Below are 25,986 nucleotides of genomic sequence, written 5' to 3'. Positions count from 1 at the left end.
CTCTCTGCAGCGCGCAGTCCCCGGTTGCTAAGTGCAGCCAGGGACCGCGTGTATTAGCCGGCGCGGCCGATCGCCGCGGCCGGCTAATTAACTATTCAAATGCCGCTGTCAAAGCTGACAGCTGCATTTGAATAGCAGCTGTGGCCCCTCTCCCTGGTGTCCAGTGGGGGATCTCCCCCCCACGATGCGATCGCGGAGGGGAGATCCCTTCCAATGAGCCGGCCGGGGCTCAGCGTCGGAATGACGCTGATCCCGGCTCGGCAATCTATTCAGATGGTCTGCAGCAGACCATTATAATAGAGCACCGATCTGATGGATCATTGCTCTATTATATACACAGGATTGATCTCAATGGGAGATCAGTTCTGTGTATATAGAAGTCCCCCAGGGGGCTTCATATTACTGTGAGTGAAAGTGAAAAAAAGTGTTTTTATTAATAAAAAATCCCCTCCACTAATAAAAGTCTGAATCACCCCCCTTTTCCCATTTTACAAATAAAAATAAATAAATAAACATGTTTGCTATTGCCACGTGCGTAATCGCCCGAACTATTAATTAATCACATTCTTGATCTCGCACGGTAAATGGTGTAAGCACAAAAAAATCCCAAAGTGCAAAATTGCGCATTTTTGGTTGCATCAAATCCAGAAAAAATGTAATATAAAGCGATCAAAAAGTCGCATATGCGCAATTAAGGTACCGATAGAAAGAACACATCATGGCGCAAAAAATGACACCTTACACAGCCCCATAGGCCAAAGGATAAAAGCGCTATAAGCCTGGGAATAGAGCGATTTTAAGGAACGTATATTTGTTAACAATGGTTTGAATTTTTTACAGGCCATCAGATACAATAAAAGTTATACATGTTACATAACGTTTTAATCGTAATGACTTGAGGAACATATATAACAACTAAGTTTTTCCATAGGACACACGGCGTAAAAATGAAGCCCCCCAAAGAAAAATAATTGCGTTTTTTTTTTTATTTCACTGCACATATAATTTTTTTTCTGGTTTCGCAGCATATTTTATGGAAAAATTCAGCCTGTCATTGCGAAGTACAATTAGTGACGCAAAAATAAGGGCTCATGTGGGTCTGTAGGTGTAAAATGCAAGTGCTATGGCCTTTTAAGCACATGGAGGAAAAAACGAAAACGCAAAAACGAAAGTTAAACCTATAGAAAGACAACTGAACCTCCATAACTAATTTGCCATACAAAAAATACTTTATTGCATAAAAGACATACATAGAAAATCATACAGTGGACTGCGACTGAAAAATACATTAAAACCAACAAAGAAAACATACACATGAGGGGTGCTACTGTCAGGCAATATGTGGAGGGAAGGTCAGGGGTACAATATAATTCATCGGTGAATTATCAAGGGGTACTGACTAGTTGGAAGGCCCTGATATAAATACCCATATGCCAAAATATGGCGTCCAACCCGCCATATTTTGGCATATGGGTATTTATATCAGGGCCTTCCAACTAGTCAGTACCCCTTGATAAAGGTTGCTCACCGAAACGTGCGTTGGGGTGGGGGCAACTGTCCGGCTGGCACATCACCCACATTTGGGTAAGATAATGTATTGTGTATGATTATGTTTTCTATGATGGAGTTGTTTTAAGGGTTGATCTACGGTAATATACCGATGAATTATATTGTACCCCTGACCTTCCCTCCACATATTGCCTGACAGTAGCACCCCTCATGTGTATGTTTTCTTTGTTGGTTTTAATGTATTTTTCAGTCGCAGTCCACTGTATGATTTTCTATGTATGTCTTTTATGCAATAAAGTATTTTTTGTATGGCAAATTAGTTATGGAGGTTCAGTTGTCTTTCTATAGGTTTGGCGTTTGTAACTAGAACCCAGTGTCACCAGCAACACTATATCCCCTTCTTAGGATTGAAATACATACAGATTGTAGTTAGGGGAGATCTGCTATATCTCTGTTTGTGTGTAAAAACGAAAGTTAGCACGGTCCTTAAAGGGTTAAATGGGAGATCATCTATCTGTTTAACTCCGCTAGTGTTCAGTAGCGAGTGTAATGTCATTCCTTCATCTGTGATTACCCTAAGGCTGCATTCCCACGTTCCGTGATCCTGACGGATCACGGACGTGGAATGCATTTACCGTAGTCCCCCCGCGCCCGGACAGCATCTGTAATTAGATGCTGGGAGCGGGTGAGACTGTATTCATAAGCACCGCGCTGTAGTAACAGCACCGCGCGGCTGATTCATTACAGTGCGGCGCTTACGAATACAGTCTCCCCTCCCAGAATCTAATTACAGATGCTGTCCGGGCGCAGGGGGACTCCGGTACATGCATTCCACGTCCGTGATCCGTCAGGATCACGGAACGTGGGAATGCAGCCTAAGGAAGGAACGTTTGTGCAGGGCTGAGAGGAATCTGAGGTTTCCACCCAGTGGAATTAGGGGGCCGCCTGGATGGAATTGTTTAGATGGCATCTGTTTGGGTGAATTGACCAAGGCTGTGATTGAAGCGCTAATAGGGGAGATGGGCAGAGATTTGATGTCCTTCAGTATGTTTTTTGGTGTCCATAGAATTGCTGTGGGGTCAAAGTTTGTGATGGCTGCCTCCATAGTTACCCATAGTTTTCTTTTTCTATGTTTGAAGCAGTCAAGGAATCTATTTAATATAGCTGCCTGGTAGTAAGTTTTGCAACTCGGTAAGGCTAAACCGCCCTCTGATTTTGGTTTAGTTAGGATCTTGGTTGCTATATGCGGAGTCTTATGTGACCAGACGAATTTGCTCAAGATCGAGTTCATCCTGGCTAGGTATGTGTGTTTAAGAACTGCAGGTACAGTTTGGAACAAATATAACAATTTTGGAAGGATATTCATCTTTAGGATGTTGATTCTACCTAGCCAAGAGAACTCCCTCTTTTCCCATTTCGCCAGGTCTTCTTTTATCTTTTTCATAATGGGGTCTAAGTTTTCTTTTTTTATGTTCTCTGGGGAGATCGCTATTTGGGTGCCTAGATAGCTGAGGGAAGTTCTCTCTCAGATTACTTTTTTAGTTTGTCCGGAATAAATATACTGAGGGCCTCGCATTTGTTTAACCCCTTAGGGACCAAGCCTATTTGAGCCTTAATGACCAGGCTCATTTTTCAAAATCTGACCTGTCTCACTTTATGCACTTATAGCTCAGTGATGCTTTAACATATGCTAGCGAATCTGAGATTGTTTTTTTTTTGTAACATGTGGTACTTTATATTAGTGGCAAAATTTGGTCACTATCTTTTGTGTTTTTTGTGAAAAACATAAAAATATCATGAAAAATTCGAAAAATTTGCACTTTACAAACTTTGAAATTCTCTGCTTGTAAAAAAAGAAAGTCGTATCACATAAATTAGTTACTAGGTCACATTACCAATATGTCCTCTTTATTCTGGCATAATTTCGTAAACATTTTACTTTTCTTGGGTGTTACGGGGCTTAGAAATGTATCAGCAAATTATCAATTTTTCATGGAATTTCCAAAACTAAGTTCTTTTTTTTAAGTGTGTTTAGGAGGCTTGTATACTTGAAACCCCCATAAATGACCCCATTTTGGAAACTACACAACCTAAGGAATTAATCTAGGGGTATAATGAGCATTTTAACCCTACAGGGGCTGGTGGAAAGTATTCACAATTAGGCCGGAGAAAAAATGGAAAATAGAAATTTTCAAATAATATGTTCGTTCAGATTAAAGTACCGTATTTTTCACTTTATAAGACGCACTTTTTTTCCTCCCAAAGTGGGAGGAAAAACCAAGTGCGTCCTATAAAGCGAAGACGGCTCCCAAGCAGTGCTGAGCACCGCAAGGAAGCCGTCCCGCCCGCCCCCTGTATTGCCGCTAACTATGCATATGCATAGTGAGCGGCCCTGAGTGATCCTCTCCGCCCGCCCAGCCCGCCCCTTCTATCGCCGCTCAGCTGAGCCGATCAGAAGCCCGGGAAAGTGCAATGAGCAGCACTTTCCTGGGCTCCTGATCGGCTAAGCGGCGATGGAGGGGGCGGGCTGGGCGGGCGGAGGGGATCGCTGTCCTACTCACCTGTCCGCCAGCACCAGCAGCTCCTCTCCCGACACTCGGGTCTCCCGTCATCCTCCGGCACAGGCAGCGGGGTACAGAGACGCTGCCTGTGTCCCGGAAGTGTTCTGCAGCGGCTGCAGGACACTTCTGGCACAGGCAGAATCACTTGTATCTCTAATTGTTTACTGATTTTTCTCCTTCTGCAGGTGTCATCCTTAAAGGGGTTATCCAGTGCTACAAAAACATGGGCACTTTCTTTCAGAGACAACAGGACTTTTGTCTCCAGTTCAGGTGCGGTTTGCAATTAAGCTCCATTTACTTCAATGGACCTGAGCAGCAAAAACCTGCCCCTGCTGGAGACAAGAGTGGGGCTGTCTCTAGAAGAAAGTGGCCATGTTTTTGCAGCGCTGGATAACCCCTTTAATTCTCAGTAGTTGGAGGCCAGCTTCTGTTATGTCTCTTGTACAAGGAACACATTTAGGAAAGGGAATCCTGATCTCCTTTATCTCTATAGCAAAACCCTCAGAAGCAGCAGCATAGAAAACCTTATGGAGCAGTAGTGAGCTGTGAATCAAGCACTGGGAGGAGACATTAAAACACTCACTAGAGCTTGCAGCATCTCAACCTATATCTGTCTTTCACTACGCTGCTTCCTCTTCTCTTTACTTTGTAGGCTTCTTCAAGCAAGTATAACCTGCACCTTATGTCATCTGATAATTCTCCTCTCTCAGTAACCATTTTAGCAGTGAGTTGAAAGTGAATGATCAGGGTTATGCTGCGTTTACACGGAACGATAACTCGCCCAAACGTTTTCTTTATAACGATTAGCATTTAGACGGAACGATATATCGTACGGAAAAATCATTTTGCGATGGCTTAAGCCTATCTCGCACATAAGTAAAATCGGTGAACGACTGTTTATACGCAACAATCTGCGAATTTTTTGCGACCGACGATTTAAGAACATGTTCAAAGATCAAAATGAATGATTTCTCGCTCTTCGTTTGATCGTTCGCTGCATTTACACATACGATTATCGTTCAAATTCAATCGTTATTGTGCAAATTCGCACGATAATCGTTTTGTGTAAACACAGCATTAGAAGTTTGGGTTGGAGACGTGGCGGCTCATTAGTGTAAAAAGAGACATTCTAGCACTAGTAAGATATACAGTAATAGCTCTGTTTTCGAACGCTTTGGAATTCGAACTGCTTGGTATTCGAACATAAATTTACCCAGAAGTAGTGTTTGGAATTCGAACTTTGCTCGGTTTTCGAACGTTTTTCGAACGTTTTTGCGAGCGTGGATGGTGGATTGTACCTGGCGAGTTAAGCAGTGGTGAGGCTTCACATACAGTACAGTGCTGTATAAGACTGCTGGAGTGCATATACAGTGCAGTAGTAGTACAGGCAGTGCACCACCATCTCCCATACAATACAGTGCTTGGATGGGGGGGGGGGGGGGGGGGGGTGCTATACAGTAAAGGATGGGTGAGGAGTTGGTGACTACTGTACTATAATTGCTGGTTCTGATGAACATTTCTTATGTTTAATGTCCTGTACAGTATAGTGCTGTTCTGTACTGTAGTGATTATACTGAGCACTTATCAGTGTAATAAATATTGTAGTATTGTAGGTAATTATTGGTGGCTGCTGGAACTAATTAATCACATTTACATTATTTCCTATGGGAAGACACTGCTCGGTTCTCAAACTGCTTGGTTCTCAAGCTGCCTTCCGAAACCAATTACGTTCGAGAACCGAGGTACCACTGTATTAGAGTTGCTTATATTCACTCTATTGATTTATCCAATGTTTGTTGACAGGACAGTGACCATTTAATTCTGGATACGGATTTACGTATGTGCAAGTCTTATTCTGTCTGCCCTGCTGCACGAATGAGTGCACACTGCAACTCACATCTTGACATTAAATCCAACCTGAAATGAGAAGGCCGTTCTCTATTCCACATTGCAATTCAGTTGAAACCCTAGGGGAAACCTGTACATCTGCTTGAAGTGACACACAGGGAGCTTCTCTCCTGGCAGCATGTCTCGGAGATCAGTCTGCCAGTGAAGACCTGCACACACTGTTTAAATCAGTGGAAGGGAATATAAAATTGTGTCTTTCAAACTTGCTGTAATACATCAGGACTTGTTCTCTTTCTCAGACCTTTAATGAGCTTCTCGATGTTGCAGCCGAGCATGAACTGATGAATTGCCTGAGTGATAAAAAGTCGAGTTTTATATTGTTGTGATTTATTCATGCAAACTGTAAATATATGAATCACCGCATAAAGCCTGACTGCTACAGAAGGAGGATAATAAAACTCACAGCGTACGTCTTGCTTCTATTATTTAAAGTTCTGCTATTTCGGACTTACCTGCATAATATAGTGAGGACCTCATCATAATTATAGGCTTAGCGGTGACAACAGATGATGGGACATGATGAGGTTTGTTATAAAAACAAATACGTTTGTGGGAAGAACTGGACAGCTGCTGCGCCTGATACACGGCAGACAAGAATTTAAATTCCTGTTTTGTTCAAGAAAAGGAGAGTAAAATGATTTTTTCCCTGCAAGTAAAATGACCTAGCCATACAGTGTCAGTAGGCGGTGTGTCAGACCATCATTCGGTAAGATGTACAGTAGATCCTGTACAGATACAGTAGGTTAGTAAAGAGCCTATGTGCTACAGAGGTGCTATGTATGATGAATGCCAGTAAGTAGCGTCTCCCTTGCAGACTGCAGACTCTACAGCTTGCGTGACCTGTCCTTCAGGTATGCCTTCACACTCTAAGCTGCTTTATATAACCTGCATAGCAGAAAGCCTGTCAGAAACAGAAATTGTTCTAAAGAACTTTTCATGCTCAAGGGTAGACACACTGTAGAAACTAAATTGTAGCCAATAAAGACTGTTTCTAAAGTTACATCCTTTACTTTCAGGAAGCAGCTCAGTAATAAAAACATTCAATATAGAGCTGTCCATAGCCTTTAAAGGAGAAGTCCGGCGATCTCTAAAAGCCGTCAGCCTGCAGGGGGGGGGGGGAATTGATTAAAAGTAAGAACCTACCTCTTCCCGTGCCCGCGGCTGCGGGACTACCACTGGAAGTCATTTTCCTCTGACTGTTCTCCGTGTCAGTGTGACTACCAGCGTCTCACCACTCCAGTCACAAGCACAATGTAGGAATTAGAGGAGAAGTCCTGGGAAGTTGAAAAAAAAAGAGAGATAGCCAGGGGGTACAGGAGAATAATAATATAAGTATCCTTACTCGACATAGTGCCCCATAGCACCGTTCCCGTGTCCTGGTGACAGCCACTGGCCACCTTCAACTCTTTCAGCTGCAATGCCACGTACCCAGGTGATTGATTACCTGCTCAGCCAATCAGTAAATGGGGCGGGACAACACCCCACTCACTGAGCCTCAGCCTGGTTGTGACATTCCAGCTAAAAAAAAAATGACATCTAGTGGCCATCAGTGGGTCCTGGGAGCCGTGCTACAGAGGCACGGTGACAGGTGGTTTATTATTTCCCCAACCCCCCTGCATTCATCTCTTTTTTCAATTTCAGGGGACTTCTCCTTTAAATTAAAATTGAAACAGAAGTCATTGTTCCTAAGCAAATAAATTGATGGAAATGAGTTCTATTGCTGTTTCCTTCTACTTGTCAGTCAGTGGCATCCTCCTGTCACTTGTTATATTTCACCTCCTACTCTGCATCTTTAAGTCGTGTATTTCCACAAATAGAAAGTAAGACACAATTGTGTCTGGTTCTGATTAAGTGATGATAAGGTGCTGGTAGGAATCTATATTAGGACAGTAAACTAGTGCTCATATTTAGCAGCACGGAGCAGTGTTATACAGCATATAAACCTGAATGCATTAGCTCTTGTAATTGCTTGCCATTATGCTTTAGCTATAGTAACAATAGTGCATGCAACAGAAAGGTCTCTGTGTGGTGGTGGTCATCTTGCTTGGAGTATAAAGAGGAACTTTGGACTATGAAATAATAATTGATTTTGGTGTGTACCATGTGATGCTCATGCAATTAAAAGGCACTGCAAACGAGCAATGAAATCTATTAATGTACAGTACAAGGACACTTAAAGGGGTTATACCGGATAAGAAAACATAGCTGTTATGAAACCTCACCACTCTTCTGTTTAGCTTTGTTTAGCATTGCAACTCATTACCATTGAATAAGTTGTAATACCACACACAACCTGGTGACTGGTGTGGCGCTGTATTTGAAAGAAAGCAGCTATATTATTCCAATCCATATAACTCCTTTATTATACCCACTTGCATATTTTAAACCTGTACATCAAACATATGCCTTGAATGTGAAGTGATCAGACCCTTATATCCGTATAACTCCCCTGGCCTGGATTAGGGGCACAGGGTCTCTATGCATGCTAAGTCCTTGTGCCCATGTACTGTATATAGAACCATTTAGTGTTATGCAGCTCACATCCACGTGTTATGCATTTTGTTCCCGTGCCACTTTTATGTTGTCTCCTGAATGCCTACCTAATTCATTTTCGGTAATATGTCGAAACTGATTGCCAAGTGAACTGACGCAGATGGCATAAAGGACATGCTTTATAATTATATTCTCTCTTTGCCAAAACTGCTGTTCGACTTTTTATGTATAAGAGCTTGGAAACACATGGAATAAGTAACTATTGTTTTTTTTTTGTGTTTTGTTGTCTAGCTGGAGACGACTGCCTGGCAGCTCAACCTCCAGATGGCTCAATCCACCCAAGCAAAAATGAAATCTCCCAAGGCTGTGCTAGAACTTGGAGTTAGCACTGAAGACACTAAGGTAGGCAGACACATCTGCTGCTGAGCACTTCCCTTCTCTCCTTAGGGCGACTTGTAACATCAGGTCTTTATCCTACCAGCGCTGTTTAACCCCTGTGCACCTTATTACAGAAGGGGTTAAGCAGAAGATGCATCACTCGCTGTTTTCAGTCCTTTATCTCTTGGTAATATGTCATTACTGTATAGTGAAATCATTAAAAAGCCTTGCCTGCAGACACATGATATTGCTACTTGTGCCGGGAAAAGACCCTGCTAGGATTATCCTTATCCCAAGTGTGGAAGCGGATTAGGATCTTGCTTCAAAAAATACTTATTCTGGCAGTGGTTGTTTGCTGCATCTTATTCCTTTTAATTGCCGTCTTTACATCACTTTTTAAGGCTTAACAAATATGCTGAAATACCGAATGGTATTACTGTGAACATCTCTGCTGTATTGAGAAATCCACTTAAGTCTAAATTACACAAGACCTTTTACAGCTGTATTTCTGTTATAGATGTATATGTATAAATACAGACCCCTCCTGTGTACTGTGGTAATAGGAACCACTAGTGCTCCCGTCCAGAATGGTGCTAGTGATACAGCTGTAGAATGATATCTAGGTGGGGTCTGTCAAACTGGACTTGGTGTATCTGCAGAATCCTGCACTAGGGAGCAGAGGAGACATGCCTACAGAGCTCATTGAACAGTGGAAGGAGACTTGGGTCCTGTGCAGCTGCTGCTATGATATCTTCCCGTTTCCTTCCCATCATTCTGCTTGCTGCTTCTGGGACAGACTTGTCTCGCTGATGACGGCCCACTAAGCCAGTCACTGACTACAGACCTCAATGTCATGTGGGCGTTGCTCAGCGCCCTACAGGTCACGGATGGTGCACTCCAGTTAGCTGTAATCACGCCTCTCTGGGAGCTTCTGTGAAGTGCAGCAGGCTCCTGCATTGAGAATCATGCCAAGAGGGACCATCCCTGGGCACCAACGCTCACATAGAGACTGGATTAAAGTCGAGTCAAACGTGCCATCTCTGACTAGTTTGGCACTAAGGAACGCCTATATGACTAATTGAAGATAATTTGCATACGTTGCAGGACATTTACCATCTTCATTTTCGGAGGGGGGGGGTATATGGAAAGCTCATAGGTGTCAGTTACTTGTTACAGTGTAGGGGGCTTCATTATGCTGTACAGATAGATTCCTGGGCATTTTGGCAGTTATTGTTTCCCTTTAAGCATATGATGCTGTAGCCAAACACTGGCCTCTGTGGTCTCTTATCACATGTACCCCAATTGACAGCTAAGGCCTGTGATTGGCAGCATTATAATATGGTCAATGTACAGGATGTCATTGCAGATCTTCCAGCGAGGGGGTACTAGTGCAGCAGCAGACGGATGGGTATTGGATTGTTTTGTTTTTTTTTGTTTTTTTTTCTTCTTACCCCAGTAGGCAGTGTTTTAAATAGACCAGAAACTAGGGATGGTCCGAACCCGAACTCTCGGTAATGATTCCCGCTGTCTGCCCGCTCCGTGGAGAGGGTGGATACAGCGGGAGGACCGCCTGGAAAACTGGGATACAGCCATAGCCATAGGCTGTATCCCAGTTTCCCAGGCGGTCCTCCCGCTGTATCCACCCGCTCAACGGAGCAGGCACACAGCGGGACTCTGATGCCGAGCGTTCGGGTTCATACGAACCCGAACCTCGGCAGTTTCGGACCATCCCTACCAGAAACCTTTACATTCCTCTTTGGCTGATTGATTTGTGTTGTCTGCATTGTACAATATTCCATATGTGAAGCAGGCTGTATTTCTTTTGCTAAAAGATTCAGGGTATATGAAATATGTAGATAGTACAAAATGCTTCTCTTCTTTTCTCTACTTTCTTCTGGCTCCCTGGTTGTGAACCCAATTCTCAATAGTTCATTCCCAATGCTATCTGCAGTTTACAGTATATACTTAGATAACAGCAAAGAAACATATGATGGATGATTAAAAATACATGGCTTTAGTTACTAATCCAGTGACTATGCTGAGTGCTTTCTGCTTCTTTGTCTGCAAGTACTGCTATAACCCCTCATGTGGTAAATGGGCCTGGTAGATATTACATTTTCCCTGATCCTGTGTCTTTAGGCTAGATTCACACATAACGTATCCGCAGCAGATTTCACGCTGCAAGGTTGCATCAAAATCCGTTGCAGATATCTCTCCTGTTAGTGTGATTACATACTTGCAGCGGGATTGTCACGCCACTGTGAGTATGTAAGTGCCACCCCCATTAACGCCCCGCCGCTAGGAAGATACTTTACCTGCTCCACGCTCCGGCCGCATCTGAGGCTCCTGACTCTCGGAGGTCCCTCACAGACATTACTCAATATGTGAATATGTATTCATAGCAAAATGTATGTTTCTGAATTATTATTCCTGGCAAAATGGCCAAAACCTTATTAGGACCCAAACAAACCCTACTATAAGTCAACTTAGTGAATTGGTTTTGATTTTTCTAGTAGCTTCTGTTAAATGAGCAGTGTCATTACCAATAAATAATGTTAAATCAGCAGGGAAGGTGATATACTACATCTTTGCAATTTTTAAAATTTATTTTTTGCCTATTTTCTATATAAAAAAAAACAATTTAATAAAATCATCCGCTAGGTGTCTTACTGAAACCTCACCCATTAGATGTTTTCTGAGATACATAGTTTTTTTTCTATGTTTTTATTGGATGAACAAAGAGGAAAGTGTTGCCATGAATTTCAAGAGAATCACTGTTTGAGGTACTATATGTGAAGACAGTGTTGATGGTGAACGGCTACATGACTTAGGAATATGAAATAAGACTTTTGTGTTCCTCAGGCTGGCTTTATGCTGGCTTAAAATTCTGAAAAAAAGCCAGTGGAGAGATGTTAGCTAGAAGTCAATGGACATTTGGGCCATTCCATCCAAACTGAACCTTTTGTATTACTCGTAACACCTAGTTAAAACTAGTAAAACTGCAATTTAAACACTATGGGTACAAACCCACTTGACGTATTTGCTGCGTGAATCAGTCTTAGAAATAAGCAGGCAAAACGCAGGTTGGCTTTATACAATTGTTCTGCGTTAAAATACGCAATTGCGTATTTTTGAAGCGTGAAGCTTGTTGTTAGCAAAGCATCAGTTGTTAACAACCTGTGCGAAAAACGCATGTAGCTTCACACTTCAAAAATACGCAATTGCGTATTTTAACGCAGAACAATTGTATAAAGCCAACCTGCATTTTGCCTGCTTATTTTTAAGACTGATTCACGCAGCAAATACGTCAAGTGGGTTTGTACCCTAAAGTTATAAATATACCTTAAGAGTCTTAATGTATATTTATAATTTTATAAATTGCATTTTTTTAAATTAGCTGTTAAAAAAAAATGTTTAACTAGGTGTTATGAAAGGTTCAGTTTGGATGGAATGGCCCATTTATAATTTGCCTTAACTTGGGCCCTCTCTGGGCCAGAGTATGGTCCATAAGGGGTTGGAAGGTGGTCCAGTGTGTGACAGTCTGGTCCCCAAAGGGGTTAAATGAACCCCATGTGGGCCACACTGTGCTTTGTTACGTGGGTACAGCCTGGGGATGGTTAATTTACTCTCTGGTCTTCTCCCCATCTTCTTTCAATCAGTGGCAGAACCGGGACACTGCTTCGGCCCCTGATTGGCTGAGATTACACTTGTGCAGTGTCATCTCAGCCAATCAGCGGCTGCAGCAATGTCCCAGCTGCAGCTGCTGATTTGCTGCTGGCGACAGTTTTGAAGAACCAAAGCCCGACACATTTCTATCTCTGTGTCGGGCTCTGGTGAAGAATGAAGACTTTATTAGTAAGTATGAAGACTCTCCCCCCAGCACTGCACCCATCCCAGCAAGGAAGGGGGCACTAAACCACCTTCCTTGCTGGTATGGGTATAGTGTGAGAGCAATCTGGCCCCCAGGGGGTTAAGTGTGGATACCGTGGATGCTCACTTAACCCACTGGGTGCCAGGCTGAACAATGTGGCCCCCAGGGGGTTAAGTGTGGATGCGAGTGAGTCTTACTTACTTAACCCCTTGTGTGCCAAACTGTAAGCAGAATCTGGAAAGATGCTGCGTACTGTAAAGTGCAGAACACCTGTCAAGTTGATGGGTGTTCTGCTCCTGCTTTTGTTTGTGTTTTTCCCTTTTTGTTTTTCCAATATCTGTATTCAGAGGATTGGGTCAGATTCGATGGCCTACGTACTGGGAAGAGCCAGGCACCAATAGTCCCACACTGTCAAAATTAGTGCTTCTTGACTTGGTTGGTGGCAGGCTTGTCATATAAGGCTTGGGAGGGCCTAAATAAATGGCCCTTCCCACCCTGGTACTACTAGGCTTCTGCTGTTTGTTTTTTTTAACCTGGCTAGTTATAGAAATAGGGGCTCCAGGACTACTGGTACCTGGCTCTTTCCAGTACCCCTGGTGTGATGGGTACTGGGGTAATAATGGGGGGTTATCGTTGGCTATTTTATACCGGCTAACACTTGGCCACGACTTAGTAATGGATCAAATAGTAAATTGATCAAATAGTTTGCTAAGATCCCCACTTAAGAGGATGCATGGCATTCACATTTACCCCTTGGGGGCCAGATTGATCTCACACTGTACCCATCCCAGCAAAGAAGGTGGTTAAGTGTCCCCCTTCCTTGCTGTGATGGGTGAGGTGCTGGGTGGGAGGGATGCTTTATACCACCAATCTCTTCGTTCTTCACTAGAGCCCAGCAGACTGAGCTACAAGTATGCCGGCTCTGGTTCTTCAAACCTGTCATCAGCACATCAGCGGCTACAGTCGGGACATTACTGCAGCTGCTGATTGGCTGAGATGACACTGCACAAGTGTCATCTCGGCCAATCAGCGGATGAAGCAGCAGTGTCCTGGCTCAGTCCCTCATTGAGAGAAGACTGAAAGGAGACTGGGGGGGCACCTTCTTGCCTACAGGGGTTCATTTAACCCCCTGGGGACCAGACTGTGGTGTAATGTAATTTACTTTCTCATTCTGTGGGAATGGGGCAGGTACGTACATATAAATGATATTTTGGTGACAGATGCTATTACTACACGACCATTACTACAGATATTACTATACTCCTGAGACCTTCTGCAGCTGTACATGATGTTCTTACCTAGATTGAACCCAATCTATGATAATAATCCCACTGGACTCAGTTCCGAGAGTCTTCACACGAGTATTCCCATTCCATATTTACGGCATTATTCCTGTTCTTTTCAAGGCTTTATTCAGCCAAGTACCAGTGCATTGTTTTCATATCAGAACAGCATTTTGCTAGTCCCTGGCTGTAGTACAGGTGTAGTAATTCACAGTAGTCACTTGGGATGCAAAGAAAGCTCTTCATTATCCATACATGCAGCTGTATATAAACCATAGCAATATGGGATCTCTTGGCAGTCGCCAGGCTAAGCAGACTGCATTGACTCATCATTCATCCATTGCTTTTACATATTTTTAACTTTTGTTTCAAACACATTCTCTAATTGTTATCCGACTACAGCAGGGTAAGTATTTGCTATGAGAATAAGTTGCCATAGTTAATCTTGTGACTCTTCCAGGCAGTGTAAAATTTCTCATGTTACCAGCTGGCACACCTGAGAGTTATATTACTGTTCATTTCAGTCGCTTTGTAAGATCTGCATCATGGTAGTTAAAATAAAAAAAAACTAATATATAATTAGCAGCACATATGCAGAATTTGTGACCTTGTTCTGTAGTTGGGCACAGAGAAGTTCCCCAATTTTTCCCTATTCAACTGTTTTCATAGGGGAACAAGGAAAGAGAGGAGTGAGAAGACTCAACCCACATCCCCTTTAATACAAAGTACTACTTTTTTGTACATAGGGATTCTTCTTCTTAGGGTTCATTTACACAGAAAGATTATCTGCCAAAGATTTGAAGCCAAAGCCAGAAACAGACTATAAACAGAGAACAGGTCAAAAAGGAAAGCCTGAGATTTCTCCTTTTTTTAAATCCATTCCTGGCTTTGGCTTCAACTCTTTGGCAGATAATCTGCCAGATAATCTTTCTGTAAATGGACTCTTAGAGCATTCAATGAGGACCAACATATTCACTAACAAAATCCATGAGTCCAAAAGTATAAAATGTATTAAAGGAGAAGTCCGGTGAAAATTTTTATTAAAGTATTGTATTGACCACCCCCTCCCCCCCCCCACACACACACAAATTTATAAAAATCACCAATATACACTACGTAGGGGAAATGCTTATAAAGTGCTTTTTTTTCCCTGCACTTACTACTGCATCAAGGCTTCACTTCCTGAAAAAAAGGGGGGTGTCACGACCTGACTCCCAGAGCTGTGCGGGCTGTGGCTGCTGGAGAGGATGATGGCAGAGGGATGCTCAGTGTCCCTCCAGTGCCCTGTGTCCCCATGCCATCATCCTCTCCAGCAGCCACAGCCCGCACAGCTCTGGGAGTCTGGTCGTGACATCACCATTTTATCCAGGAAGTGAAGCCTTGATGCAATAGTAAGTGCAGGGAAAAAGTGCTTTATAAGCATTTCCCGTAATAAGGGTATATTGGTGAGTTGTATAACTTTTGGGGGGCAATACAATCATTTAACCCTTACGGGACACAGCCAGTTTTCATTTTTGCGCTTTCGTTTTTTCCTCCTTGTGTATATAAGGCCATAGCGCGTGCATTTTTCCACCTAGAGACCCAGATGAGCCCTTATTTTTTGCGCCACTAATTGTACTTTGCAATGGCAGACGTAATTTTTGCCTAAATTATGCCGTGAAACCAGAAAAAAATTATATGTGTGGTGAAATTGGAAAAAAAATTGAAAAGAAAATCCCCTCACTAGACGTAGGGAAGGCGTACAGCAAGCATTTAGATACAGCTGTCAACTTTGACAGCAGCATCTTAATACTTCTTTAGACGCTAATAGCCACGGTCCCGGGCTACATTAAGCACACGGGATCGCGGCAGTTTAGAGCGGTGTTGCTGCGTGAGCAATAGGACGTTACTGAATGTGGGGGTTAGGGGGGTTAGTAAAAAATTTTGCTGGACTTCTCCTTTAACTTAAAAAAAAGTGTGTGTGTGTGTGTATATATATATATATATATATACACTCACCGGCCACTTTATTAGGTACACCATGCTAGTAACGGGTGGTCTTCTGCTGCTGTAGCCCATCTGCCTCAAAGTTTGACGTACTGTGCGTTCAGAGATGCTCTTCTGCCTACCTTGGTTGTAACGGTTGGCTATCTGAGTCACTGTTGCCTTTTTATCAGCTCGAACTAGTCTGCCCATTCTCCTCTGACCTCTGGCATCAACAAGGCATTTCCGCCCACAGAACTGCCGCTCACTGGATGTTTTTTCTTTTTCGGACCATTTTCTGTAAACCCTAGAGATGGTTGTGCGTGAAAATCCCAGTAGATCAGCAGTTTCTGAAATACTCAGACCAGCCCTTCTGGCACCAACAACCATGCCATGTTCAAAGGCACTTAAATCACATTTCTTCCCCATACTGATGCTCGGTTTGAACTGCAGGAGATTGTCTTGACCATGTCTACATGCCTAAATGCACTGAGTTGCCGCCATGTGATTGGCTGATTAGAAATTAAGTGGTAACGTGCAGTTGGACAGGTGTACCTAATAAAGTGGCCGGTGAGTGTATGTGTATATATATATATATATATATATATATATATATATATATATATATATTTCATAGTAATAACGATCATAATACTGATTGTAACTATGATGGTAATACTTGCATTATGGTGAATGCTTTCAGGTCGTTCGCAAATGGACAAATTTGTGATCATTTATCGTTAATTGAAGAAAATGAAAAATCGATTCCTCTATATCTTTGCTATATATAAAGGGAACAATACTGACAACCACATGACATGAGGGGGGTGACAAGAAACATGCTCTATACTGACGACTGCTTTTTCCTTTCACTGTTATAACCTTCATGAAAAATGCAATAAATCTGCATATTTATGAGAAATCATTGAGTCCTCCTGCTATTATCTGAACAAGAATTTTAGAAAGTAAATAATATTGTACACTTACTGAAAGGTTACCATGATGTATACATTATATCCGTGCATAATCGAATGCAGAACCTAGAAGCAGGTTTCACTAAATGGAACTATTAGTATAATATGGGTGTTGAAGTGGCAGGCAGCGCTATTGCTATAACCTGCTGTCCCGCAGCACGGTGCACATGAGTTATAAGAACCATCTCGTCTCAGTGTTTTTCGCACACAGTCCACACGTAATCACATGGCAATTAATTTTAGAAACGAAACAGATTTTGTTTTGCCTGTTTTTTTTCCCCGGCAGCAATGCTAACTACTCCACGTAGATTACAATGCAATACAAATGATACTCTTCTATAATAAACAGGAAAACAAGCGAAAAGCAGGGTTGACTAGATGTCAGAAAAACAATATTATTCCTGTGATTGACAGTTTGGCTCCTGTTCACAAACCGATGTGTTTTCTGGGAAAGTTAAGCCTATCTATAAATCTGTCATTAGGTAACCAGCAGTATTTATTGTTCTGGACGATATTCAGCCTGTTGTACAACCTGAAGGCTAATTCCGGTTCTAGTACTTGGAAAGAATTTGTCATCCTGTGTGTGATTTTTGGGAGTGCTTGATGACCTTGCACAGGACTGAAAATAAAAAGCTGTTTGGTGGTTTGGCATACAGAATTATGCCTCTAACATCGGGGATAGAGCACTATGGGTGAGCACTTCATTCTTACTAGTAGTGTGCATGCTCATCTTGTTACTTTGATATAGACTTTTAATTTATTTTAATGTACAGGAAACTTAAGATTAACATGCTCATATGATAACCTTGCGTAACCTGTTGGGGCATCATAAGACAAAAAATACCTTGACACCCCAAATAGTTGGGGTTTTATTAAACTGATACTGCCGACAGCAGTTCATTTTTATGTAGGCATGATCCATGCAGCCCAGGCAGCGGTTTTATAGTTCATCATTCTGTTTTTATTTGAGTAATTATCTTTATGATTGTTTGAAAACAAAAGAAAACTAGCAATAATTGCCCAAAGCAAGTGAGACGTTACAGTAAAGTCCTGTGCTGTTTATGTTTCCACCATCACAAATGTGTTGATTATTTCCTTGTTTGGTTTGTTTTTAACTTATTTATAAAATCGTTTTCACCCATAAACTAAGGGTGGTATTACATGGGCCGAGCAGGGCCCGATAATACCTGTAAACGATCGCCGATCTGCTAGATCGACGCTCGTTTACTGGGCCTATTACGTTTCAATATACGTTTTTATTTAAAGGTTTTTTTGGTTTTTTTTATAATTTTTTTAACAACAAACATAAAAGTGTCGGCAACATGTGAAAGGTATTATACCATATAGTACAAGTTGGATTAGTGATGACACGCAATTTCGTACATTGTAACCATAGAGTCCACTGGAGACAGTTGTGCTCCAAGAAGTGTAGTAATGAAGTTACTCATTTTTGAGGAAACAAGTCCAAGTCCTGGATAAGTTGCACGTCCAACTCATACTAGCAAATTGAAAAATTTGTGACAAGTGAAGAAAAACAAAGAGCCGAACGGCCCAAAAACAGACAACTACACATACTACACAGACATACAAACAGACAGACAGGCATGTACATATATTTATGGATAATAAAAACCATGACTATTTTGGGTAAGAGAGTGGGCCAGAGGTGTGAGTTACAGTATTACCGAAGAGGAGGGGGGGGGGAGGAGGAGGGGAAAACATCGGCCTGCGGGTGTCAACGACTTAGAGGAAGGGTAGTTAGATCGTTAGTAACATGATATGGACTAGATGTCCAAGATGACCAAATAGAATCAAAGGAGCACATAGTGCCTCTACTGTACGCAATGTACCTTTCCAGATTATATGTGCGTCTAATTTCGGTCAGGGTAAGAGAAGCTATGGGAGGAATCTTAGATTTCCAAAGTCTAGTAATATTCTTGCAACAGTCTTGCAATGGTTAGTAATTTGCAAGCAAGGGGCCTACTTTTTGGAGGAATGTTGTTCATACCCAAGTATAATAGAGCCATTGCTGGGGTAAGCGTTATAGGTATTTGGAAAATAACGAACAGGATAGATTGCCATTGATGCCAGTACAGTTTTAACAAAGGGCATTCCCAAAGAATATGCAAAATACAACCTACTGCCCCACAACCACGCCAACAAAGAGGACTGGCAGAGGGATACAACTGGGCCTATTACACAGCCCGATAATCATTTAGCAAGAGCTGCAAGGACATCGTTACCGATGTCCTTACAGCCCTTGCTAAACTGGCATACATTACCCATCCACATTCCAGGGCTGCTCCTGCCGTCCGCTTCTCCCGGGGTCCCGCGCGCGCTCTAGCTTCACATCGGCCTGTCAGCTGATAGGCCGCTCAGCCAATCACAGGCCGGGACCACAGGCCGATGTGAAGTTAGAGCGCGCGCGGGACCCCGGGAGAAGCGGACGGCAGAAGCAGCCCTGGAACGTGGATGGGTAATGTATATCGTTAGTAGCCGCTCGTGCACCGCTATTACACGCAGCGGTGCGCGGTCGGCGCCCGACAAAAATAGGTTCTAACCTATATTGACTATCAGCCGATGATCGTTGTCATCGGCTGATCGTTGCATTTATCACACGAAGTGATAATCGGACGAATCGGGCCAATTCGGCCGATTATCGTTCCGTGTAATAGGGCCCTTAGACTCCAAACGTTTTAAAGTGAATCTGTCTTGGTTAGTCCACTTGCAGTCCACTGGCATGCCATCATGTGTCTGTTGTCCTGATTGTGGCCGTAAACATTATTCAGTCCTTGGCTGAACCCACTTTGGCAGGACCGTCTGACCATGAAATAGGTTCAAAATATTCAACCAACATTTATCCAGTATATTGAGGTTGAGAGGTGATCTTTGTTTTAAAGAAAAAGTACCTATTACCAGAGTTGTCTGGTTGTAGCTTAGGGGAAGTTCACGTTGTGATTGTGCCATCCATGGCACATATGTGATACCAACAAAAATGTGCATGAGCCCCATTGACTTGGCTGGAACATGGTCAGCTAATGACTGGGTTTGAGTATTCTCCATTACATATACATACATATCGTGATACATACATATCATCAGACTCGTAATTGGGTAAGATATTGACTGAAGGGAGCACTTAATATGGTGGTTTTTGTGATCTCTGTACAGGAGCCATCCCTTTGCTAGGTCCCTCCCTGGAGGGATATCTGGCTAGTCCAGTGTTTTGAGACTCGTAACTGAGGCTCCGCGGGCCTTTCTGTACATATACATGTTTTTCTTAGGCTGAAAAGTGCAATGCACTGTTCCTTTTAAGGCCGAGAAATTAAATGTGCGTGCTGGCCATTAGGGTCAATAGGGCTGGGCCTGTCCATGCACTTCTACATTGGCATTTGATTTCAGAAGCTGCCAAAATATACTGTATGTGGCAGAATAGCACAATCAGAATGTGAATGCAGTCTTACATTAAATAACCACAGTGTCATCGTCTTCTTTTATATTTTAGCCCGGATGCTGCATGCTCATACCATTTTTTTAACTAGGGAGTCTGTTTGGTTTTACCGATAACTTTAGTCACTGTTACATATGCTTTTCTACTATACATTGGTATGGTTATCACAGCCAGATCGGGACTAAGGTGCTATTTTTTTTTCCTGGAAGTTTTGTTACTGTTATGTTACTTTTAGTGTTGGGTCTGTGCTTTCCCAATACTATTATGGAACATGGCTATCTTTATTTTGTACACAACCCCTACATACATGATTACCATGTCAACCTGTTTTTATTATAATTGAGGCTATGACAAGGCTTAACTGCATGCAGAATGGCTGAGAATCGACCTCCTCACGCTGCCAGAATGTTATTATGAACTCATGTAATAAGGGCTGGATTTTTAAAGCAATTCTGTCACCCCCAATAGTGGTGGTGAGATGCAGATGCTGTTGCATAAAATACAACAAACATGATACCTTTTTTTAAAGATAAAAAAAGCTTCACATGGAGATTTATATTAACACTGTTTTCATATACATTTTTTTTCCATATTTTTCTATTTTTATTAGTTTTTTTGTACATATCTAGTATCCAACCTTTTACTACCAGGTTCTGTAGAACAGCCATTGCTTTGAATTAAAAGTATCTGTTAGAAATAGCCACGTTTAACCAGCTACAGAGAGGGAAAACACATCTCTCAACGATGGAACGAGAACAAAGCGTCAGCAAAGTTTGCATTTTTGATCACGTGTATAAGATAGGAAATATCTTTCAGAGGTTGTTGCTCATTTAAGTATATTACAGTTTCTGCACTGCCTGTGAATACATTTTAGCCTACCTTTTGGAGTAATGCACACAATGACAGCTAAATTAGTAGATGCAATTTCCCCCACCACCCTATTTTATCTTACTCTGACTTTCCGTTTGCACGCTCTGGAAGGTGGTTTATGGAAAAGTTGTCGCTAGATATGAGACCCTATGGGAATATCCCCTAGATCTTGTGTACAGCTTCTACCTACATAACATGCTCTGTTTTGACAGCTATTAACCAGGGAATTTCAAAGGCAGAGCTAGCAAGCTTTAGGCATGTTAAATCCTCATGTCAAGTGTTGGCTTGCTTACCATCAAGCATAATAAAGGATGGAGCTTTGATTTCTTGTCTATTATGTGTGATGATCTGTTGCTTTTCTTGCGATGTGTTCGCTATGGTTCTGAAATCTGCTGGGCTCAATCCTTAGCTATTCTGTTGTATGTAATTCTGAGATTTAATCTGGGTGGATTATAGGTTTTGTTTCTAGAATCTAAAGACCTGTCACTCATATAAATAAACTAGAGCAGACAGGACCTATAGAGTATGGTACCTTCTATGTTTCTACCACTAGGAGGCATTGTTGTTCTGTAATTGGTTGGCTCGGCTACTGACACCCTAAATTTATTGTCTTGAAAGCAGCATTCAGAATCAATTGTGAAGCCGGTAGCTGTGGGAAATGCGAAGTGTTTACATTTCTAATCTGTGCCTAACAATGGTCTTCTGTTGCACTTCTAGCAAATGAATTCCTATTCATCAAACCAGGGCAGAGCACAACGGCAAGCGATTTAACCAGTGCAGCTCTAGAGAGATCAGCCGTGCACAGCTTAATTCTCTACAGGGCTCTTTAACAAGAAAGAATCACAAACTTATTTTGTTTGCCATGCTCTGAACTCTCATGCTGTCAGCTAAGGGGTTGCAGTGTAGCTCTCCTCCAATGCTGCTGCCTTTCTTTAGATTAGAAGTCCTTCTCCCCCCCCCCCCCTCCCTTCCTTCCTTCCATTATAGCTTTCCTTTCCCTGTAGGCACCGCGGTATTCTCTTTTGAGAAAGACTGTAAACAAGAGTCGTCTTGACAAAGCTGCTTTGCATAGGTGAAGGGGTTAATTTGGCGCTTTCAGAAGTCTTCCTGAGAACAATATCTGTGTTGTGCATAAATCGTCTCTACAACACTTTGTGGGCCTGTTTGTAAGGATTACAGGACACCTATCAATAATCGAGCGAGCAGCTGAATCCATCTACCTTCTGGAGAGAAAGCATAAACTCTTTGAAGTTAGTTACGATTTTGTTCCGCAAAGGACTACAATAAAGGAAAACATTTGTTGAGGACATTTTCATGTCAGTCATTTCATGGCAGAATACCCTACTCAATATACCTTCTCCTTTATTTACCTATAAACCTACATGGGGTTTCCCGAGGATGTGCCATCATTGTGTAATCACTAGAGATGAGGGCACCTCAAGGATACTTTAGTCTGATCACTTGGAATTTGAATACTGATGACTGAAGTTTGTATTCTCTTCCCGTAGTCTTTACTGTCATCCTTGTCCCAACTCCATTTTTTTTCAAAGCGTTATCTAATACATTCAGTTGGGAAAGCCCTTCCTTTTCAGGCTGCTCTGTTTTGCCCCCTGCTTCGCATCATCGTCTGAAGGGATTAAATAAGGGGGGATTACAAGCAGGGGTAGATATATATGGGCAGATCAGAGAGGGAGCATTGCAGTCGAGGGGATGACGGGGCCAGAGGGATGTTCAGGGAACACACAAAGTTCAAGAACCAGGAAATGGTAAGCGTATGGGAGTGGTAGGGGTCTCCAGTGTGCCAAAAAGCAGAGATTTTGCCGTAAAAGGGAAATCACATGCTGGCATTTTTTTTTTTTTTTTTTTTTTTAGTTTGTACTAGTACTGGAGTACTCCTGGAGAACCTGTTACCGCTTTCATGCTGCCTGAAGCACAAGTCATCACTATGGTTCCTGCTATCTTCTACCCACCCTACCCTACCATCCTTGATTGTTCTCTACCTAATTGGATATTTTGAGATTACTACTGGCCCAGAGGGCTGGGAAGAAGCTGCTAAGGATCTCCCCAGACAGGTGCAGCTGTGTGTGGTGAAGCTGTTTAGGGTCCTTATGTTCTTTTGATTGGTTTGACACCCAGTGGACAATAATACATTGATACTGGATGTTTTTTACTAACCATAAAAACACTTCTCAGCTTATAAGAACTATTGTAGACTGTAGGATGGAGGGGGTCCAGTGTGACCCTGTAGGCTATCATCCAGAACCTAAGTCACGGGGATTGTGACAGCTAGGACTACCTGACAATTGCTGGTCGCATGACCAGGTACAACTGTGTTGCACTGCCTGAACTGCGACTCCATACTCATACATGGGAATAGGGTTCCATTGCAACAGCAGCCCCACAGTTGGCAAAAAAAAAAAAATTCCATTCAGGAAGAGTATTTAGTGGTCATCAGTTTTCCATCCTCTCTGTTGGCATATCAGGAGGCAGTGCAGTGGCCATAGTTGTGCCATCTAGAGATTCTGTAATGTGTGCTGATATAAATGAATCTGTCTTGATGACAAATTGCTTGGTGATCCTTTACTCACGTCATTGTAAAAGATGCAGCAGGAAGCCTTTGACCTAGGGTTCCACTGTTTAACACTTCCTTACATAATAATTTCATTTGTGAATGCTGTTACTGTTACCGCTATCACACATTGCGGGGAATGCCAGTTTAGTCTCTGCCAAGAAGTTTTTTTTTCTTCTTCTTCCAAATGAATAATTACTCTATATAATAACTAGGTGGGTAAAGGGCACAGTATGCACATTGTCTGCCTGCACTTGACTATGAAATGCCTGTACGGATGGGGTGTGCGTGTGCAAAAGTATCGGCCACATAGACTGTGGCTGCTCTACATGTTTAGCTTACTTGTGAAAGATAAAATCACCTTGGCAACAAATAAGTCTCATTTATGTTCTAAGAAGTTGGTCTGTGCTTCAGTTACAGATGGCTCTTCATTTATAGAGAGCAAATTATGACATTGAGTCATATTAAATCCTGCTAATGTAAATGTTCAAGGGACCTGGCATTCAGCGATGTTAACCGCTTTATCACTGGAGGTAGGGTCATATACTGCCAATTGGGAATGAAGCTGATTTTTTCAGGCCATTTTATGTTTTCATATGTTGAGTCTCACACCATCTGTTTGCAATGGCTGGTGAATAATACTGTACTTTCTAGACTTGTGATGTTTATTTTGTTAGTTTGTATATTTTAGATCCTCTAGTACAGAGTTTCCCAACCGGGGTGCCGCGGCACACTGGGGTGCCGGGAGAACCCGCCAGGGGTGCCGTGGGATCCCGGTGGGAAATGTGCGCTGTCACTTTAGGCATCCCGAGAAGCTGCGGCCGCGCAGCTTCTCGGGATGCACAGATCACTTTGATGTTCCGCCCACACAGTGAGCGGGCGAAACATTAAAGTGAGCATAATGTAGGAGCAGGAAGTGTCAGCATCCTGCTCCTACACTCACTCCCACAGGCTGCTGGCACTTCATACCAGCAGCCTATGGGAGGCCAGGACGTGACCTTTCCTGCAGGCGTGATGATGTGACGTCATTACGCCTGCCGGACGTCCCGTCCCCGCGGCTCGCAAGATGGAGCCAGAAGAGGAGGAGGAGAGTTTCTTCCTGCAGCCACAGCACGGATTAGGTGAGTAGGATGTTTTTTTTTTTTAGGTGCAGAGCAGGGGGCATTATTAGTTCATGGGGGCACCTCTGGTGGCATTATTAGTTCACGGGGGCACCTCTGGGGGCATTATTAGCTCATGAGGGCACCTCTGGGGGCATTATTAGCTCATGGGGGCACCTCTGGGGGCATTATTAGCTCATGGGGCACCTCTGGGGGCATTATTAGTATATGGGGGCACCTCTGGGGCATTATTAGCTCATGGGGGCACCTCTGGGGGAATTATTAGTTCATGGGGGCACCTTTGGGGGCATTATTAGCTCATGGGGCACCTCTGATGGCATTATTAGTATATGGGGGCACCTCTGGGGGCATTATTAGTTCATTAGGGCACCTCTGGGGGCATTATTAGCTCATGGGGCACCTCTGAGGGCATTATTAGTATATGGGGCACCTCTGGGGGCATTATTAGTTCATGGGGGCACCTCTGGGGGCATTATTTGTTCATTAGGGAACCTCTGGGGACATTATTAGTTCATGGGGGGAACCTCTGGGGGCATTATTAGTATATGGGGGCACCTCTGGGGGCATTATTAGCTCATGGGGGCACCTCTGAGGGCATTATTAGTATATGGGGGCACCTCTGGGGGCATTATTAGTTCATGGGGGCACCTCTGGGGGCATTCTTAGCTCATGGGGGCACCTCTGGGGGCATTATTAGTTCATGGGGGCACCTCTGGGGGCATTATTAGTTCATGGGGGCCACCTCTGGGGGCATTATTAGCTCATGGGGGCACAGCAGGGGATCCTACATACAGGGGGCATCCCACATTCCTAGTCGCTTTACTGCACATAACACCAAACAGCGCAGTTACTTTGGGAGCCTACAGGAGGGAGAAAGGAAAGGAAGTTGCTAGAAATGTGCGGAGCCTAAATTGTTTGTCTCGCAGGTTCTGAAAAGATGAAACGTATCTGGAAGGAATCATCATGGAGGACTGGACTGGATGGAGAGGAAAAGGGAAAGTGACGCCTCAGATCAAAGAAGACGTCACCTGTGAGT

At 42.9% G+C, this 25,986-nt stretch overlaps 1 protein-coding gene across 5 annotated transcripts in view; it reads left to right on the top strand.

Moving 5' to 3' along the window:
• COMMD10 (COMM domain containing 10) overlaps positions 1–25,986 on the top strand; it is a 269,009-nt gene that overhangs the window by 31,738 nt on the left and 211,285 nt on the right. For all 5 annotated transcript variants that reach the window (XR_011362179.1, XR_011362178.1, XR_011362180.1 and 2 more), the window contains exon 5: positions 8,763–8,873. Coding sequence is in view for 2 of the 5 variants with exons in the window: in XM_069962683.1 (XP_069818784.1) it covers positions 8,763–8,873 (111 nt within the window). In the remaining 3 variants the exon portion in view is untranslated. The remainder of the gene's footprint in view (positions 1–8,762; positions 8,874–25,986) is intronic.

Source organism: Dendropsophus ebraccatus, chromosome 3 (genome assembly GCF_027789765.1).
Source record: "Dendropsophus ebraccatus isolate aDenEbr1 chromosome 3, aDenEbr1.pat, whole genome shotgun sequence".
Lineage (NCBI taxonomy): Eukaryota > Metazoa > Chordata > Amphibia > Anura > Hylidae > Dendropsophus > Dendropsophus ebraccatus.
The sequence above is the reverse complement of the archived record's forward strand: the minus strand, read 5'-3'. Positions and strand labels throughout refer to the sequence as shown.